General features: G+C 56.2%; 1 protein-coding gene across 3 annotated transcripts in view; it reads left to right on the top strand.

Annotated features, from left to right (window-relative positions):
- Nucleotides 1–253: 253 nt before the first annotated feature.
- The window catches only part of MYOM2 (myomesin 2), a 72,862-nt gene continuing 54,655 nt past the window's right edge, over nt 254–18,460 (top strand). The window contains exons 1-7 of one of the 3 annotated variants that reach the window (XM_043557424.1): nt 291–383; nt 3,366–3,622; nt 5,193–5,311; nt 7,406–7,549; nt 11,003–11,141; nt 11,258–11,415; nt 12,813–12,905. In XM_043557424.1, the coding sequence (XP_043413359.1) occupies nt 5,205–5,311; nt 7,406–7,549; nt 11,003–11,141; nt 11,258–11,415; nt 12,813–12,905 (641 nt within the window). In that variant the 5' untranslated portion in view covers nt 291–383; nt 3,366–3,622; nt 5,193–5,204. Of the gene's footprint in view, nt 384–3,365; nt 3,623–5,192; nt 5,312–7,405; nt 7,550–11,002; nt 11,142–11,257; nt 11,416–12,812; nt 12,906–18,460 lie in introns of all 3 variants that reach the window. The other 2 variants (XM_043557414.1, XM_043557404.1) reach the window with 2 other exon arrangements.

The raw sequence follows: 18,460 nt of genomic DNA on the forward strand, positions 1-18,460 counted from the left end.
TAAAACGCGTCGGGAGAGCCAGCCACGTGGATTGCCGGCCCGTCCCTCTTTTCCTGGGGCTCTCCCCGAATTGTCACACCCATGCCCGGGGAGAGACAGGTGCGCTTTGCAGACAGGACAGGCACTGTGCACTTTGTGATTTTGATTTTTTCCGACTCAAAGAATTTTCCCTTTTAGATCAGGCTGATGACTTATGGTGCAGGTATTAGTTCGGGGCGAGGCAGTCCCTGTGGCTATATATAGCGCCTCCCAGGCCATAAATGGGAGGGAGGGCTGGGCACTTGGAGGCAGAAGTAGCTGTGCCTTCCTCAGCCAGAGCCGCGTCGTGGGCGAGCCAGGCCGGCAGGGCATCTCTCCTCTGGGCCGTTTTCCTTTCTCTCTGGGTGAGTCCCCTTTTCTTCTTTCCTTCTCTAACCCGGGGCTTTGGAAGAAGGAATAACGACGCATGCCGAGCCGGTAGCAGTCAGGTGTCCGAGGTGGACCTTTTCGGGGGAGGGCGCTCCGTTGGACAGACAAGGCAGCCAACGACTCGGTCTGCGTCTGTCCTTCCCGGACTAGACTTTACGCTTCCAATGCTTCCCGAGGTCACGGTCGCGAGTGTTATCGGGTGCGACCCGCTCAGGGCACCTGCCGGCTGACCCGAGCTCTGCGGCGTTTCTCACTGGGGCCCGGAGCCCGTGCCCTTTCTCCAGAGTCTGAGCCCTGAAGGAGTCTGTGGGGGCAGTGCAGATTGAAAAGGTGTGGAATAAAAGGTATTTTCTGGAGAGAAGGAGGAAGCAGGGACATTAGTGTGGCCTTGGACCCTGGTGTCTGGGGGAGGGGAAGAAGGCTCGCTGCCAGCTCCCCACGTCGCCTTCTCCGTGCTCTGTGATGAGCGACAGTCCTGCAGAGTCTCTGGCCTCGGTGCCCTCGGCGGAGCCCGCGTGCTCCCTCCCGCCCTTGGAGGTGCGTCCACGAGGAAGGCGCTGGGGCGGGGGCCTGTGCGCAGAAGGGTCACTTTCCCACCTCCCGGTCTCAGCTCTCGCTTCCCGGACACAAGTGACACAGGCATCCAAGAGCGAGTGGAAGAAAGATAATTGAAGTTTTAAGTAAACCAGGTCTGGGTCACATTTGCAGCGAACTTACCAGAAACTAACACCGAATGGGGGACCTTCACCCACACAAAACCCAGAGACTCTGTGTGTAAAAGTTCACGGCACTGGAATATTTCCGGAGCTGTTGGTTTGTTTCTAGTTCTCTGAACTTGTGAAGAAATGGCAACCGTCTCTCGTCCAGGAAGCTGCACACGATCTCGTTGCTTGATCGAATTTGATCCTGCTTCGGCGTCAGGACACAGGGACTCGGGGTCCTTGGAAGCCGGAGAGCCCTGTGGCCACGAGGGCAGGCCTCTGCCGTTCAGGTCACGGTTCCGAAAGATGATTCGGAGGAATGCTGGAGAAATTCAGCCGCCAGACATTAGATGTCAAACCGTGTTAGATTTGTCATCGAGGCTGATTTTAAGAGTGGTTCTGTGCTCAGTTGTCTTTTGGTGCAAAGTCGTTCGCAAAAAGCTTCGGGGAGAGTAGACCTCGGTGTGAATGAGGGTGGGTACAACGTGTCTCGGGGCCTGAGGGTTGAGTTACCTGGGGGGCGTCGGCCCACTGTGGGCGCCAACCAATCCTTTTCCTTCCTCTAGAAAAGCTTTCACTTGGTACGCTCGTTGACTCGGACATTTTTAGCTGCACAGGCCACGGCTTCTTTTATTAAATGGAAACAAATGCATTGTGGTTGAAATGCGTCCACAAATTCAATTTCTTCTTGGTGGCAGGGAAGGCGGGTTCCAAATATCGTTGGCAGGAAGGGATCAGGTCTAAGCATGTCACAGACGCACGGTCTCCTGTACTTGAGGACAGGCTCGCATTTCACTTTGGTGTCCTAATTCCCAAACGTGTCAGCAGCGTTCCGTGAGTGGCGGGGATGGGTGTGGGCAGGTGGGCACAGAGTCACAAGTGCAAGGTGGGACGTCGGCTCTGTCTCCGACGAGCCAGTGACCCGGGCAGATGATTTTTACCATCTGAAACTCAGTTTCCTCGCAGGGAAGGCTGAGATCCACCCGGGACAGAATGAGATCATCCGTGGCAAGTTGTGGAATCGCTCTGCGGTTTCAGATAAATGCCTTGCGACCCAAGGCTGCAGCTGCGAGCATGTGCCGAGCCTGCGGAGATCTCAGCACGCCCGGTCTGGGGCGGTCAGGGACAACGCAGAGGCGCTGAGACGTGAGGTCCACTGGGCGGGGAAGAGGTCGAGTGGCCTGGACGTGGGCCGCGTGGTGGTCCTGCCGCTCGGTCTGGGTCACCCAGGGGATCGGGAAAAGCCAGCACAGGCCGGAGGAGCTGAGGTCGCTGGCACAAGGCTCAGATGTAAGACGTGACGTCATCCCTGGGGCAAGGGGGGGGCCTCTAAGACGGCCCCGTCCTTGACATGCAGTGGTTCTGTGATTCAGGCGTGGCCGCCACGGGGCAGGGGCTCCACGTGTTTGTGGCATGAAAAGTGGGCAGAAGTGAGGATAATTGCATTTGCAGGGTCCTCGGAAGCCCCTGGTTTTGATGGCCGTCCGCACAGTGTGTCGCGAAGTGAGCAGAGAGTAGATGTGGGATCAGTGCAGTGAAGTGCTCTCTTCCTGCCCTGCCCAAGGCCTTCTGGGGTCGGGAGAAACAGCGATAGCAGGTCTAGGAGTCGGAGCGAGGACCACCGGAGCCGTGTGCGCTCAATTCCGGCCCCGCGTTGCTAATCAGTACAAAGTGTGTGCTTCCTGAACGGGGAGTGTTGAGGACTCCCAGACCCGCACGAGCACATGCCGAGTTAAGTCAGAACAGAAGCACGGGTCCCCTCGAGTTGTGTATTACCCTCCTCTGGGTGCCGGCTGCCACAGTTTAGACATGTCAAGATAGCATATCACCTCTTATCGTCGGGGCCATTTCTGGGCTCTTCCCTTCACGGAGAAATGCAAGCGCGTTTGAAGGTTGACTCAACGGCAATGTTAGCAAGTATCGAGATGGGACGTGACCACCTGGCATCACAGCACCTGCGGGCATCGTCCTGGATCGGTGCCGTAGAATTTTCCTCCGGCCCTGCAGGTGCGGTGGGAGAAGCCCGAGACAGGAAGCTGGTTCAGAGTGGTGCAGCGTGTCCCCCGACCCTGGTCTGACTTCGGTTCCTGAGCTTTCCGCAGCACACGGGGGACTCTGGACGCAATCAGTGGAAGCCACGCGGTTGTGGGCAGGAAGCTTCTCTTGAAGATTCACCTTGCTGAACTCGCCGGAGAACCACGGGGATGCCATCGAGGACGTTTCAGATAGTCAAGTGACAGGATGCATTTTTTTCAGGTACCTTTTCCTACCCACAGCGTCCGGCTGGAGAACAGCGACAGCATGTAGCGTGACGGGGACAGCTGCCGATTTTGGTTGTTGGAGACCGTGTGCCAAACGTTCCACAGAATCCGTTCAGAACCCCGGGGTTACAGCAGCGAGAGAGTCACCCGCGGCCACGTCACTGGGCGGGGCTCAGGATTTAGACCTCGGTCTGCCCGATGTCAAACCTGTGGTCTTGGCCTCAGTGCTAGAATACCTGTGTCAGAGCTGAGGTGGGTGGAGAGGTGCCTTTTTCGCTGTGTTCCACTAGGCACCACGCTCTGTTGCGTATTTGTAATCAGATTTATGCTGTAAAACACATGCCCGGCCCTCAGTGGACCCGTGGAGGTTGGTTGACTGGTTGGTCTTTAAGAGGAAACATTGGTATTCGTGTGGCAAAGGGTCAGAGGTCCAGAAACAGAAGTCTGAAGCCCTTTCTGCATGATTCCGGGGGAGCATTGCTCCCGTCCCCACCCCCAGTACAGTGGGGGTGGAGATAATCCCTAAGGATCTTCCCGAGCCCTGCGATTCTGTGACTCTGGGAGATCACAGTCTACAGGGATCACCAGCAGAGCGCCTGGAGGGTTTTGTAACACCCGCGCCAAGGTCTGAACGGTGGCGGAGGCCAGGCCGTTTCACCTCAGAGCCGCACCTGCGTGTTGACCACTCCTGGTCTCCGTTCCCGTTGTCCCTCAGCACTGCCTTGCCTCTGCGTTTTCTTCTTCGAGTGGGGGGGATGAACTTACACACAAAGGACCAAAGTGGAGCTCGGATTGAGAATTCCTTCGCCCCTCGGTTTGGGGGGTTAGGGGTCACCGAGATGGAGGCATACTGCCTGTGTCACGCTTGGGAGACGGCCAAATAGCCCAGTGAGAAGTGGCGCTTTGTTCATTGTGGGTGCAGGTGGCCCCGTGGCCAGGTGCCAGCACTACTGCAAATTCCCAGACGCCGCACCGCAGGACGAGTTCTCAGGGAGTTTGACCAAGATGTGTCGTGTGCCCGCGCCCCCCTGGCTTCCCTGCTGGGCTCAGCCCTGCTCCCGCCCACCCCAGCCGTGGGCACCTACAAGTACCCTGCGGGATGTGATTTTAGAAGCATGGATGTGGACAGCGTCCTGGAGACGAATTCCCTTTCCAGGTCACCGTATGTGGTTACGAGCTTTCCAGAGTGATTTCTTGTCCCGTCTCTTCAAGTATCCTGAGATCCCGTCTCCCCGCCTCCTACCTGCGCTCATGGGATGCCCTTCTCTCTGCCCCGTCTGCATCTGTCAGCCTATCCATCTGTCAAGGCTCTTCTCAAATGTCACCTACTTCAGGGGACCTCATTTGGCTGCCCTCTCTCCTGTTACGTGTGCCCCCTCCTAGCTTCCCAGGGCGTGTGTCCCTCTTTCCGCCCTTATCTTGTATTCTGAGTATTTGTTTACTTCTCTAATCTGTGTTTTACCTATTTTTATCCTTGTCACTCACACTGCCTTTCACGTTGCCTTGGATAAACGGGGTGTTGTGGAAACATCTGGTGAGCTCACAATGAAAAGACACCTACAACCCAATCTTCTAATTTCCAAAGAACCAAACAGAAAATGATGTCAGACCCCAGGGAACTTGATAGGTGTCTGGTCTCCCAGCCCCAAATTATTTTCACTTACATAACGTTTCTTCCATCCGTCCCTCCCCCGAAGGGGTTTGATGGACTGAAGTTGGTTTCCCCCCTTGGGACAACCCGACGTGTTGGTGTAGACACTGCCCGGGCAGGACTGCACGGGGGATGGAGCTCAGCACCGTCCGCCTCCCTCCTTACTCGTAGGTACCCACCGAGATGTCACTCGCCGCAGTGCCCTTCTACCAGAAGCGACACAAACACTTTGACCAGTCGTACCGCAACGTTCAGACGAGGTACCTTCTGGATGAATATGCTGCCAAAAAGTAAGCTGGAATTCAGCGGTTAGACTGGGAGGGGTTGGGTCGTGGGGGTCTGGCGTCCGGTCCCCTGCAACCTGGACGGGAGCGTCGGGAGGGTCAGAGATGGCAGGCCGCCTGACGCCCGCGCCCAGCACCCCAGGGGAAATCTAGCTCTCCTGGCTGCACCGGAAGCTCCAGGTTGTGCACCTGGGATCCCGGTAGATGCTGGCGGGTCCTGGCAGATCCTGGTAGATGCTGGTAGACTGGCTCTGAGCCCCTAGTGTAGATGATGAACACAGAGACTTTTTCGTAAGTGCTCCTTGACTTTGCTCTTCTCTACACATCTTCCAGAACTAGGATCCAGAAAGTCTAGGGCGCCTGGGTGGCTCAGTTGGCTGAGCGTCTGATTCTTTTTTTTTTTTTTTTTTTTTTAATTTTTTTCAATGTTTATTTTTTTGAGCGAGCGAGAGAGAGAGAGACAAAGCGTGAGTGGGGAGGGGCAGAGAGAGGGAGACACAGAATCCGAAGCAGGCTCCAGGCTCCGAGCCATCGGCACAGAGCCCGACGCGGGGCTGGAACCGGTGAACCGCGAGAGGCCGCTTAACCACTGAGCCACCACCCCAGGTGCCCCCAGTGACTCTTGATCTCGGCTCAGGTCATGATCTCACAGGTCGTGAGTTTGAGCCCCACGTCAGGCTCTGGGCTGACAGCGCGTATCCTGCTTGGGATTCTCTGTCTTCTTCTCTCTGCCCCTCCCCGGCTCCCTCTCTTGCTCTCAAATAAAACCAAACAACAACAACAACAACAACAACAACAACAACAAAACCAGTCGGCACAAGGGCGGTGGGAAGGGCCACGGGAAGAGCGTCAGAGGGAGGAAGAGCTCATGGGGGCAGAGTGAAGATCACGTGGAGGCCGATACCCGTCATTTTGCCGCAATAATACGCATAGCAAAACCGTACACGTATCCGCTGCCGAGTGGGCTGGCGTCGAGCCGCAGATCCGGTGGGTTTCCGAAGCCGGCGTCCTCGGGGACCCGCAGCACGTGCCTGTGTGCCGAGTCCGGGATTGGCCTGGGCCGGTTAGACGGCTGTGCCGAAGGACGGACAGACGCCGCGGGTGTGCCGGCCCGGCCCGGCCCGGGGGCTCGTGCGTGTCGCCGACACCCTATATTTAGACGCGCCCGCGGCCCCGTGTCCTTTGCCATCCTTGTGACACACAGCCAAGCGTTCGCAGCGCTCCCGGCAGCCTCCGGGAGCCTCAGATCCCCGGAGATATATATAATCGTGGCGCTGGGCCAAGAGCGCCGTGGAAGGCGCCGGCTGGCACGGATGGAAAATGGCAAGGCGGAGGGCCGACTCACGCGCGCACGCGCCCCTCCGGGCACAGGCACGTGCAGACGGGGGCGGAGTTCCGTGTGCGTGCACGCATGCGCATGTGTTAGCTGTGAGCGTGCACGCACCCGTTTGCGTGTCTGCGCGCGTGTGCGTGCTCCTTCACGCCGGTGTGCCGCCGCTGGGAAAGATGGTGTGTCTGCCATGATAACTTTGTGTACTGTTTTTAATTTTAGTTTTTATTATTTTTTAGCATTGTTTAAACACTTTTTTAAAATGTTTATTTTTGAGAGAGAGACAGAGCACGAGTGGGGGGAGGAGCAGAGAGAGGGGAAGACAGAGGACCCAAAGCAGGCTCGGTGCTGACACACAGAGCCCCATGTGGGGCTTGATTTCAGGAACCGTGTGACATCGTGACCTGAGCCGAAGTCGGACGCTTAACCAACTGAGCCACCCAAATGCCCCTGCTTTTAGCATGAAAACATTTAAATTCAAGTTAGCTAACCTACAGCACAGTCCCCGCTTCCGGAGTAGAACCCAGTGCTCATCTCTTACGTATGACACCCGGTGCCCGTCCGCCAGCCCCCTCCTTAGTGCGGGCACCCGTCTGGCCCATCCCCCCCACCTCCCTCCGGCAGCCCTCAGTTGCTGTCTGTATTGCCGAGCCTCTTACGGTCTGCTCCCTCTCTGTTGTACCTCATTTTCCTTCGCGCGCCCTGCGTGCCATCTGTCACGTTTGCCCGTGTACTTTTCTGACGCGTCCGATTTCTCCGCGCTCACCCAGGCGTACCTCCACGCAGTCGTCCGTCCAGAGGAAGTCGTCTTCCCAGAGGGCTTCCGGCCAGACGGCGCTGGGGACAACGTGCAGTATCTGTGCGAAGAGGGTGAGCACCGAGCTGGAGGAGGAGGAGCAGGACAAGAAGAGAAGGTAACCCCCGCCTCCCCCAGACTGCCTGCAGAGGCCGCGCAGCCCCGCGGAGTCACCGCGTCTCGGGAGGGAGGGCCTGAAGGCCAGAGGGGGGGACAGTGACTGGGCGGCAGCCAGACGCACACCCGAGAGAGCCTGGAAGGTCACACTTGCTTCTTTTTTATTTTTTGTTTTTAAAGAAATTTTTAAATGTTTATTTTTGGGGGGCAGGGAGGGGCAGAAAGAGAGGGAGACCCAGAATCCGAAGCAGGCTCCAGGCTCTTGAGCTGTCAGCACAGAGCCCGACGTGGGGCTCGAACCCACGAACTGTGAGACCATGACCTGAGCTGAAGTCGGATGCTCAACCGACTGAGCCACCCAGGCGCCCCGGTGATGCTTGCTTCTAACAAAAGCATAAGCTCCCGCTGCCTGCTTATTCGTCAGTGACATCACCTCAGTGGACCCTAAGAGGATAACTGTCGCAGAAGGGAATGTCGCAGACGGGGCCGCGTGCCATGTGTGCGTTGCCACTGGCATCCTGTATCAGGTCCCGGTCGCCGTCCCACGTGGCACTCACTAGCTTTCCACGCACAGTGGGATTCTCATGTTAAAGCCCTAAGACCTGGCGGTTTGAAGGTCATGTGGAACCCCCACCGACAGCCTCCTGAGCTGCTCAAGCGGGGCAGTGAGGTCGCCGACTCCAAGAAGGCGATCTTCCTGAGATGCGCCGGCATTCCCAGGGGTGTCCGTGGGGAAACCGTCGTGAGGGGCCTGTAGACGGCCGTGCCGTGCATGTCAGGGGACTCAGCTCATGGGGAAAATGTCACGGGCGTGACATGGATTAATAGGGACGTCAGTCTTAAAATTATTTCCAGATCAGAGAGGCAGGTGGTGATCTTAGAAGAACAAAATAGTTGGGTGGGTCATGAGTGCTTTATTTCATTCCTGCTGCTTCCCCCCTCACCTCTCCCTCCTACTTCTAGAAAATTTTCTCGATATCTCTAACACATTGAAAACCTAAAAGAAGAATGAGATTTTGGTAAACAGGTTTCATTTTTGATGAATTTCACGATGGAAGGATCTGTGTAATAAAAATGTACAGCTGAAGAGATTAGCCCTCATTTTTAATCTTTGAATGATCTTTTAAATGCCTTACGGGAATTTTGACACATGAATTTCATTATAAAGTGAGGATTTCTTTTGTAAGAGAATCACTTCAAAATGTGTACGTTAGAGGAGTGCCTGGGGGGCTCCGTCGGTTAAGCGTCTGACTTTTGGTCTGATTCAGGTCATGATTTCACGGTTCTTGAGTTCAGGCCCCGCGTCGGGCTCTGTGCTGACAGATCGGAGCCTGGAGCCTGCTTCAGATTCTGTGTCGCCTTCTCTCTCTGCCCCTCCCCCACGCGCTCTGTTTCTCTCTCAAAAATAAACATTTAAAAAATTTAAAACGTGTACATTATAAAACTCTGGATTTTCTGGTATTGGATTATTTAAAAAATGGTTCTACCCATAGTTAGGGTTCAGGTGCGGGGAGTGAGAGGGCTAGAGCTTTATAAGTTTATGAGCCATTCCTTGTGTCCTTGAACATGCCACAAGAACTCTCCACTCCTCAGTTTTCGAGGGAGTGAAATGGGGGGGAAGGTCGACTTCTGTTGATCTGAGAGGTCAGGGATTCACGTGGTTTTGGCGATAATGACTTTGGTGACCTTCTGGCTGTGGGAAATCTTTCTGGGATACACGAGGCTACTCGCCCGAAGTAGGAAGCTGAGTCATGGCAGGTATGTGGGTTATAACCCGTGTCTCCCCAGCTCATTTTGTTCCTCACCTCCTGCGGCAGAAACTAGTTTAACGCGTGGGACAGATTGGTTGGTGCTCGAAAGATGAACCCGTGGGTGCATCCATTGAAATTACCACTCTATCTTCACATAAAATAGGAACCCAAGACTCGTCGGGAGCTCTGCACATCTCAGCGTGTCCTCCTGGGGGATACGTGGATTAGAAGCAGCCCTTTCATGCCCCTGCTTCTGTGCTAGTGAAAGACGGGCCTCCGTGCATCACACAGGCTGTCTGTGGGCTTGCAGAAGAGGGCCAGAGGCCTGGACACCTCATCACAGAGCAGCGGGGATGCTCCCTCAGCGGTTGGGGGGAGGGAGAGGGAGTAGGAGAGAGGGAGGGAGAGGGAGAGAGAAGAAAGAAGGAGAGGGAGGGAGGGAGAAGGACAGAAGAGAGGGAGAGAGAGAGGGAGAAGGGGCAGGAGAGGCGGGCCGGGAGCGGGCCCGGCCGTGTTGGGCTCACAGAGATGGCACCCGGGCCAGATCAACCGCACCTCGTTCTCTGCTCCCATAGATGAAAGGAGCTTCATTGTTTGCATCCTCTCTATTTTCCTGGAACACAGGTTTGCTTCCTGTCTGTAGCTGTGGATTCAGGAGGCTTTAACCCAGTCCTAAATTCACTCAGAACAGCAGTCTCCCCAGGAGAACAGGCGGTTTTTATAGGATTCCGCGCAGGAGGAATCTCCCGTCGTCTGCGTGGGCGCCTCAGCGTGGGGTGTCAGACCCCTAGGCCGCCAGATGCTGACTTTCTCCCTTTTTCAATGTTTATTTATTTTGAGAGAGAGACAGTGCGAGTGGGGGAGGGGGAGGGGAGAGAATCCCAAGCAGGCTCCACGCTGTCAGCACAGAGCCCGACATGGGGCTTGAACTCACAGACTGGGAGATCAGAACCTGAGCCGAGAAAGAGCCAGGCGCTTAACCAACTCAACCCCCAGGTGCCCCCTCCCTTTTTAAAAAATGTTTGTTTATTATTTTTGAGAGAGAGAGAGAGAGGGAGAAAACACGAGCATGAGCGGGGGAGGGGCTGAGGTAGGGAGACACAGAATCCTTAGCAGGCTCCAGGCTCCGAGCTGTCACCACAGAGCCTGATGCAGGGCTCGAACTCGTGAACTGCGAGGTCATGACCTGAGCCAAAGTCGGATGCTCAACTGACTGAGCCCCTGGGTGCCCCAGTTGTATTTCAATTTTAACTTTTTGTGTGTTTATAAAAAATAATGCATTTTTGTTTCAATCCCTGAATTTCCTTTTTTTTACATTTTTTTCGATTTTTTTTTTTTTTTTTTTTGCGAGACAGAGAGAGAGAGAGAGAGAGAGAGACACGGAACATGAGCAGGGGAGGGGCAGAGAGAGAGGGAGACACAGAATCGGAAGCAGGCTCCAGGATCCGAGCCGTCAGCACAGAGCCCGATGCGGGGCTCGAACTCACGAACCGCGAGATCACGACCTGAGCCCAAGTCAGACGCTCAGCCGACTGAGCCCCCCAGGCGCCCCCCGCATGGTCTCATTCACGCCTCCTACACCTGCCCTCGTCACAGCTCTGTGTGGTGCAGGCTCACCAGCGCACAGAGGTCTCGAAGGAGATAAACACAGGCAGACGTGCCCTTTTCGGTGTGTCCTGAGAATAATGTCCCCTCTCCCGCAGGTACCAGTCTCTGGTGGCTTCGTATGGAGAAGCCAAGCGGCAGCGTTTCCTCCGGGAGCTGGCGGAGATGGAAGAGAACGTGCACCTGGCTCGCTCACAGGCGCAGCACCAGCTGGACAGATACGCCATTCAGCAGATGGTAGGGGTCGCCTGCGTCTCCGGGAGAGGCGCGGGCCTCGCCCTGGGTGCTCCCGATGCGTTCGCGCGGCCTGTTGACGGGGCAGGGGCGCTGACGCGTCCTCGTCCCCGGGACAGGTGGAGGACAAGCTCTCCGGGGAGAGGCACTCGTACGAGGAGCGGATGCGCAGGGCCCCCGAGATCCTGGTGCGCCTGCGGTCCCACACCGTGTGGGAGAGGATGTCCGTGAAGCTGTGTTTCACCGTGCAAGGCTTTCCCACCCCTGTGGTGCAGTGGTGAGTGCCGTTCCCGGCCCGGGAGGGCTGTCCTGTTCTCGCCCTCTCTTTTTAATGATGGTTTTTTAACGTTTATTTATTTTTTTCAACGTTTTTTTTTTTTTTAATTTATTTTTGGGACAGAGAGAGACAGAGCATGAACGAGGGAGGGGCAGAGAGAGAGGGAGACACAGAATCGGAAACAGGCTCCAGGCTCTGAGCCATCAGCCCAGAGCCCGACGCGGGGCTCGAACTCGCGGACCGCGAGATCGTGACCTGGCTGAAGTCGGACGCTTAACCGACTGCGCCACCCAGGCGCCCCTAACGTTTATTTATTTTTGAGAGAGAGAGAGAGAGAGAAACCTAGACATGGGGCTCAATCAAACGAACGGTGACATCATGGCCTGAGCTGAAATCAAGAGTCAGACTCTTACCCGCCGAGCCGCCCCGGCACCTGCACTTTCTTGCAGGGATCTGGAAACGGCTGCCTGAGCCGCGCAGTGGGAGATCCACGCGAAGGAAGCACGTGGCACACGGCCCGTCCCGCTGACCACCTTGCGCGAGACTCCGGGAAAGGCCTTTATAAAAACTCGCAGGGCGTCCGTTATAGATACCATGGCAACGTTTTTCATGTCGGTGCAACAGACTCAGCTGAGTTTTCAGAGGGTTTTTATTTCAGAGAGAGTTCCCTCGGGTGGCCCGTGTTTACACGAGTGGCTCTGCTTTTAACATGGGAAGGCTCCCCGCTGGAGCTGGGCTGTGGTCGACCGGACCTTAGGAGCCAAGACAAGTCTCCGGGCCCCATATGTGCTTGTCTGTTTCCTCACTTGCTGGAAGTGATAACATTCCTGAAGTTTGTAGCTTGCTGCGAAAACTGTAAGCATTTTACTCACACCCTGGATTGGGGTGCTCAGCCCAGATCAGGAAAAAGGAGCCCATGTGCCAGGCGGGCAGGGGAGGCTGCGACCCACAGCCTCTGGGTCTCAGGGAGACGAGGTCCTGCTGTCCTGCCTGGGGCAAGGAGGCCAGCTTCCTCGAGTCAGGGTCCAGTGTGGTTTGATCCTGTGGAACTCTCTGGAGAGGCTGGCCCGGAACCCAGCTAACGCTGGCAACATTTCGTTCTCACGGAAGGACTTTCCCTGGATTCCTGACGGAGTCCAAGGAGCCCTGCGGCCCTCGCTGTCATCGGTTGAGGATCGCCCAGACGGGCTGAGTCCTGCAAGAGCTGCTCTCCCCTAAACAGACAGGCAGACACGGGCCCTAGATCGCCCCACCCCCGGCCACTCCGCTGTGCCCACGGGCCCTGCGTGAAGCTCGCACAGGCAGGGAGTGGCGTCCCGAGGGGCCGTAAAGGAGGCTGGGCCAGAATGCAGAGTCCACTCTGCCTTTGCACTAAAATCAGCGTTTCCCTCGTTTAGGTATAAAGACGGCAGTTTGATCTGCCAAGCAGGAGAGCCGGGGAAGTACCGAATCGAGAGCAAGTATGGCGTGCACACCCTGGAGATCAACAGGTGAGGTCTCGGTGGGCCTGGCCACGCGCCCTGGGACACCTGCCCCAAATAGCGCTGCTCATGCGGGAGAGAAATCGAATTTAAAACCAGGAGGTCGGGGTGCACCCCGTCCCTGTGGGTTCCACGTGCTCTCGCTGGTGTTTCCGAGTCAATCTGCGGTAGAAGCTTCCCTTGTCATCCTCGGTGTCGGGCCGCAGGGAGGCAAACCCAGTGGTTTTGTCCGGGCCCCTGCTCTGGGAACAGGGCAAGTGGTTTAAGGACAGATGGACACGCGCAGGTGTAAAGGTTATGGCGGGTGCAGGGGATTCCTCCACACCTGTCCGGCCGCGGGGCTGCGTCTCGTACAGGTTTGAGGAGTAGTCCCTCAACCCAGGCTCCTCAAGGAAATACGACTTTTATATTTTTTTCTCAGAAATTGAAAAAAATGTAGGATACAGCTAAGTAAAAGAAGAAAATCGTATTTCCCACAGCTGGCATCAGTATTTTGCTGGATGGATAGCGTGTCATTTTCCTTACACAACACATACACAGGCATGCACACACACACTACATCCACGTTGACATACGTGATCTAAACAGGTGGTGAGCGTGTGCGTGTAGGACGTCCTATCAAGTCCTTTCCAGGAAAAGATAAGGGATCCTAATACAAAGGCAAGAAATCGGTAAGACGTTAGAATATATAACTTTACTGGGTTCGCTGTTACCACCCTGTGGAGCCACCATGTCATAATTAGGTTCAGTTTACTTAGAGGTAAAGGAATCCCCAGTAAAATAGCTCCAATGAAATAATTCCCAAGGCGACTCGTGGAAGTCACGAGTCAGTACAACGTCACCTTTACCTGGCTCCGTCTTCCAGACGCACTTCTTCCGCCGAGGGGATTCTCTCCTGTTTTGTTGAAAAGCCTTTGTACCTGGGTTCCGTTAAAGAGAAGGTGATTCTGAGGGCGCTCCGTCTGGCGACCAGGGGGTGGGGCCCAGGCCCCCGCCCCAGAAGGGCAGTGGGGTGTGCTCCTCGGAGCGGGCGGGGGCGCGGAGGGAGACCACCGCGAGGAAGCGTCAGGGGGCGGGGGTCCTTCCAGACCCACCGGCAGGATTCGTGCCGAAGGCCGGCCAGGCGATGGGACTCGCCTGGGGGGCGGTGAGGAGCCCTGTCCGACACGGAGCTGGGGGCTCCCTGAGCTGACGTAGCGGGCTTCCCGAGCATGAGGACGAGGCCCAAGGTCGAGGTTCGGCGGAGGCTGACCCAGGTCGACCCGGGCGGGAGTCTTTGCCGGCTCCCTTCCACCCAGCGGGAAGTCGGTCTCGCCTCCTTTCTGCACTTTCCTTCGTCGCCCTCGCCGTTTCGTCCTCTGCCTCCTGCCCGTTTTCTCCCTCCCTGTTTCCCACTCTGACTTTGGGGTAGAGCCCAGGCGTGAGCCCCCCGGGCACCACCCACCCAGCACTCAGGACCGCACCGCACGGGGGGCCGGCTGGCTGTCAGCCCCAGGCTGCGTGTCCCCTCCCACCCCCCGTCCTCACGCGAGGCCAGCTTCCTCGTCGGTCACACGCACCCGGTATGTGCCTCAGGAGGCCCGGAAGGTTCCCCGTCACCAGAACTGTCACTGCACCTACAGATTACTTAGAACAGATGTTAGAAGACTGTAATGAACATGGAAGCGTCTGACAAGTCGTTACCCTGTTTTGCCAGGTAAATATGAGGCTCTTTCAGGAAGCTGGAGGTTCTGGCCTCATGGGCCTACTGGTGCTGTTTATTGACAGCCTACTGTGTACCAGGCACTGGTCCAGATGCTTGGGATACACGACCAAAACTGAGGTCCTCATCTCAGGTCTTATGTGCTGGCATAAGGAGGTGAACCGTAAGCGTAATAAAATAGTGAATTATATAGTAGATCAGGAGGCTGTGGTACTGGGCGTGGGGAATGGGGGTGTCTTGGTGTGGGGGTGGGCTAGGTGGTGGGGTTAAGTGGGGTGGTCAGGCCAGCCCTCCCTGAGAAGACATCTTCTGAACAAGGCTTACAGGAGATGGTGACTGGGATAGATGGGGAGTTGGGCCACGAGGGTGCCAGCCCGGGGCGGCAGCTGCAGCAGAGGCTCCGAGAGGTTGTGTCCCAGCCCCTCGGGCTGGTCTGGGCTGTGGCCGGCGAGGGACAGGAGGTCAGAGATAGAGCCGGGACCGTGAGGGCCACACGGACGCTGTGGGCCGTGGCAAGGACTTTGAGGGGGGCGGTGGAAGATCTGACCCGTGTCTTGAAAGGGTCTAAAGCCTGGCTCTGAACAGAAGGCAGGGCTGAGTGCTGGTGGCCATGCCGTGGCTGGCGAGAAGGGTGTGGGCTCTACACGGGTTCTGGAGAGAGAACGACAGGAAGTGTGACAGATTGGAGGCGGGGTGCTCGTGGAAAGGGGGGCCGCTGAGATGAGCAGGCAGAAGGGGGGGCGGGTCTAGGTGCAAGCACACACAGAGGGTCAGGGTCTCCTCGCCTGGGGCATTGGAATGCCCTGGCCCCTTGCTGCAATTTTCTCTCCTTTGGTTTCCACAATTATGAAACTTTAGTGGACGGAGAGCCACACTCTGTAGGAGAATGTCCACCCTCATTTGGGGGGTGCGTTTGTGCTCAGGGACATCTCTTCTCTGGCCTGGGGTGCGTTGTGGCCGGTGAGGGTTACGAGGGTCAGGCTGACGATCCAGCCAGTTCCCCTCCAGCCGCGTGGGAAGGACAGTTTTAAGAGGAAAAACCACTTTCCACTCTCAAGTCTGAAACTTTTAAATTTTTAGAAAATGCTTATTTATTTTTTGAAAGAGAGAGAGAGAGAGAAAGGGCAGAGAGAGCAGAGAATCCCAAGCAGGCTCCGTGCTGTCAGCACAGAACCCCACGCAGGGCTTGATCCCACGAACCGTGAGATCGTGACCTGGGCCGAAATCAAGAGTTGGACGCTCCCCCGACTGAGCCGCCCAGAGGCCCCAAAACGTTTAAATTTATACAGGCTTTGGACCAAACAGACTGATGAATCCTCGAAGGGCCCCGGATGCCGTCATCCGCAGTTCATGAACCCAGATAGGCCTGGGTCGGGACCCTCTGGGCAGAGGCAGTGTGAACCTTCTTCAGACACAGAGTGGAGGTGGGGGGGGGGGGGCCCGCAGCTGCCGCTGGGCTCAGCTGTTCATTCCAAAGTGCTGACCTGCCATCATTTGATCTGTGGCCGTTCCGAGTGGTGGGGAATGTGCTGGCCACGTCTGTTGGGAGGGCAAGGGCGGGAGGAGGGGGGTTTGTGAGCTCTTCCTTCGTGGCCGCAGGAGTGACGTTCACCTCCAGGAATACTCCTTGGCGGCCGTCTGAATTCTTCAAGTGCCGGAAGGGAAGCTTCTGACCCTTTGGTGCTGCTCGAATTCGACACTATTTTATACGCTCGTAAGATTTTCTCTGGGGACTCATCATGCGCGTCCTGTTTCTTCAGGGAATTTTAATGCTGCTCTCATAGTGTAATGAGAGCGTTTAGAGGGATCTGGCTCCCGTTTTCTTTGTAGCACCCCCCCCCCCCGCCCCCCCATGCCTGCTGAGCTCAGCACGGCTGACCTCCTCTTGCACTTTCTTTAGACTTCCACATGCAAACTCTGATTCGAGTTAAATGGTGAATCCCGCGTAAGGACATTGGGCCAGCGTAGCCAGGGCAGGCCACAGACCACTGAAACATTCGTCTGTCCTCTTTAAGCTAGATACAATACCATGAGTCCTTTTCGAGGCAGTTCAGATCAAGACTTGGAGACACAGAAGTGCCCCCGGGAAGTTTGTACGAACGGGGACCAAAGGAACCCTCCTCTGTCCGTTCCGGCAACCTGTCCCAACAGAAAATAAAACCGTTTGCCTCTTAATCACTCGCTTGCAGTTTCTCACAGCGTGAAGGACAGGCCGGAAGCGGGCTCTGCCCCGGGGGGTGGGGGTGGCAGAGGATGGGGAGGGGATTGCCCAATGCCACCTCCCGGTGCGGCCTGGGGGAGGAGAGAGAGAACGCAGTCCTGCTGGCCCGTGGGAAGGCTGGACAGAAGTTTGAGCTGGGTACAGTCTGCTCAAAATCTGCGTGCCCGGCCCGTCCACCCTCTGCTTCCACGCTGCCCCAGTGCCCCAGACACCGTCCTTCCCGCAGCCCGCACGCAGCACCCGCACGGGGCAGCGTGTGTGAGCAGGACCCCCATACACCCGGGGACGCTTCCTTACGGCCTCTCGATGTCCTGGAGTTTTTTATGCAACATAAAACGTTTGCAAAGGGGAAACGCGAGAGCAACGAGATAAAAGCAAACGTAAGACCAAGTGTCGACTTAGCCACAGCCAGCACCTGTGCGGGACGCCCTCCCCGGATGGTTGCAGTAAGTCAGGGCGTCTGAATACTTGGGCGTATGGACTTCCTCGCACCCCGGACGAGCGCCGTGGACCCTGTTCTGGATAAATGCACGCGAGCACATACACAATCAGTCTATGTGTCACCGAGGAAGGTTCCAGCTCCTAAGTACCGGCTTTCTCCTCCCCAGCCCCATCCCTGCCGCTAAGTACTAAGTGATAATTGGTCCCTTGACAACCTGTCAGTGCTAATGTGTTAGGGAGCTCCCCTCCGTCTCTTATTCTCGGCTGAGACACGAGCTCAGAATCTTGTAGAAGTTGCTGCCTGGCTGGGTCCTGCCCTGCAGGACTCACCCTGCCCCTTCCTTCCCTTCTCCGAGTTGTTTCCAGGGACTCTGTCACAAGGCGCATTCCCTTCCCCTGTCCCTTCTGGCTGTTCCACCCACAGAGAAACGAAAGAGCAATTAATTGCAGTTCTCAAAACCCTTAGAAGTCTGTTTTGGTTTGTTGGAATGTGGAGGCAGAGGAGAGCGCCCGAGTCATGGAGCGAGCAGGGAAGCATCTTCGAACTTGGGTCCGGGAGCTCTGCTAATATGTTTTAATGAATAATGTACGAGCGAGGGACGGTCCTACAAACTACAAATGTTTTCAAATACGTTGTTTTATTTGATTGTCAGAGTCACCTGAGTGAAGGGCAGGTGCACGGTAGACGTACTTGAGAAGTTTAAGGCGGATGCTATCTATCCGTTACAAAGTCAGCGGATAAACTCGTCAGGCAGGTGGAGCGAAGGCGAGGATCTGACGTGACCCGTCTGCCAGCTCGTAATATCCCAGCACCGCTTGCCGAGTGCCTGTGGTTGCTGCACTTTTTAAAGGATCTTTCTTTTTAAACTTTATTTATTTTGATAGAGAGAGAGAGAGAGAGAGAGCACGCGCGCATGTGCGTGATGGAGTGGGGCAGGGGCAGAGAGAGGGAGAGAGAATCCCAAGCAGGCTCCACGCTGTCACACAGAGCCCGACTCGGGCTCGATCCCACGAGCCGTGAGATCGTGACCTGAGCTGAAGTCGGACACTTAACCGTCTGAGCCACCCGGGCACCCCTGCCGTACTTTGAAAAACTGCTAAAATATACATTGAAGACAAAATGGGAAGATTTGGTTTGTAAACCACGGGGCACAGCCTGAGGACCACTGGTATGAAGTCCAGGAGGCCAAGGAGACAGGA

The sequence above is a fragment of the Prionailurus bengalensis genome, chromosome B1 (assembly GCF_016509475.1).
Source record: "Prionailurus bengalensis isolate Pbe53 chromosome B1, Fcat_Pben_1.1_paternal_pri, whole genome shotgun sequence".
In the NCBI taxonomy this organism is placed as follows: domain Eukaryota; kingdom Metazoa; phylum Chordata; class Mammalia; order Carnivora; family Felidae; genus Prionailurus; species Prionailurus bengalensis.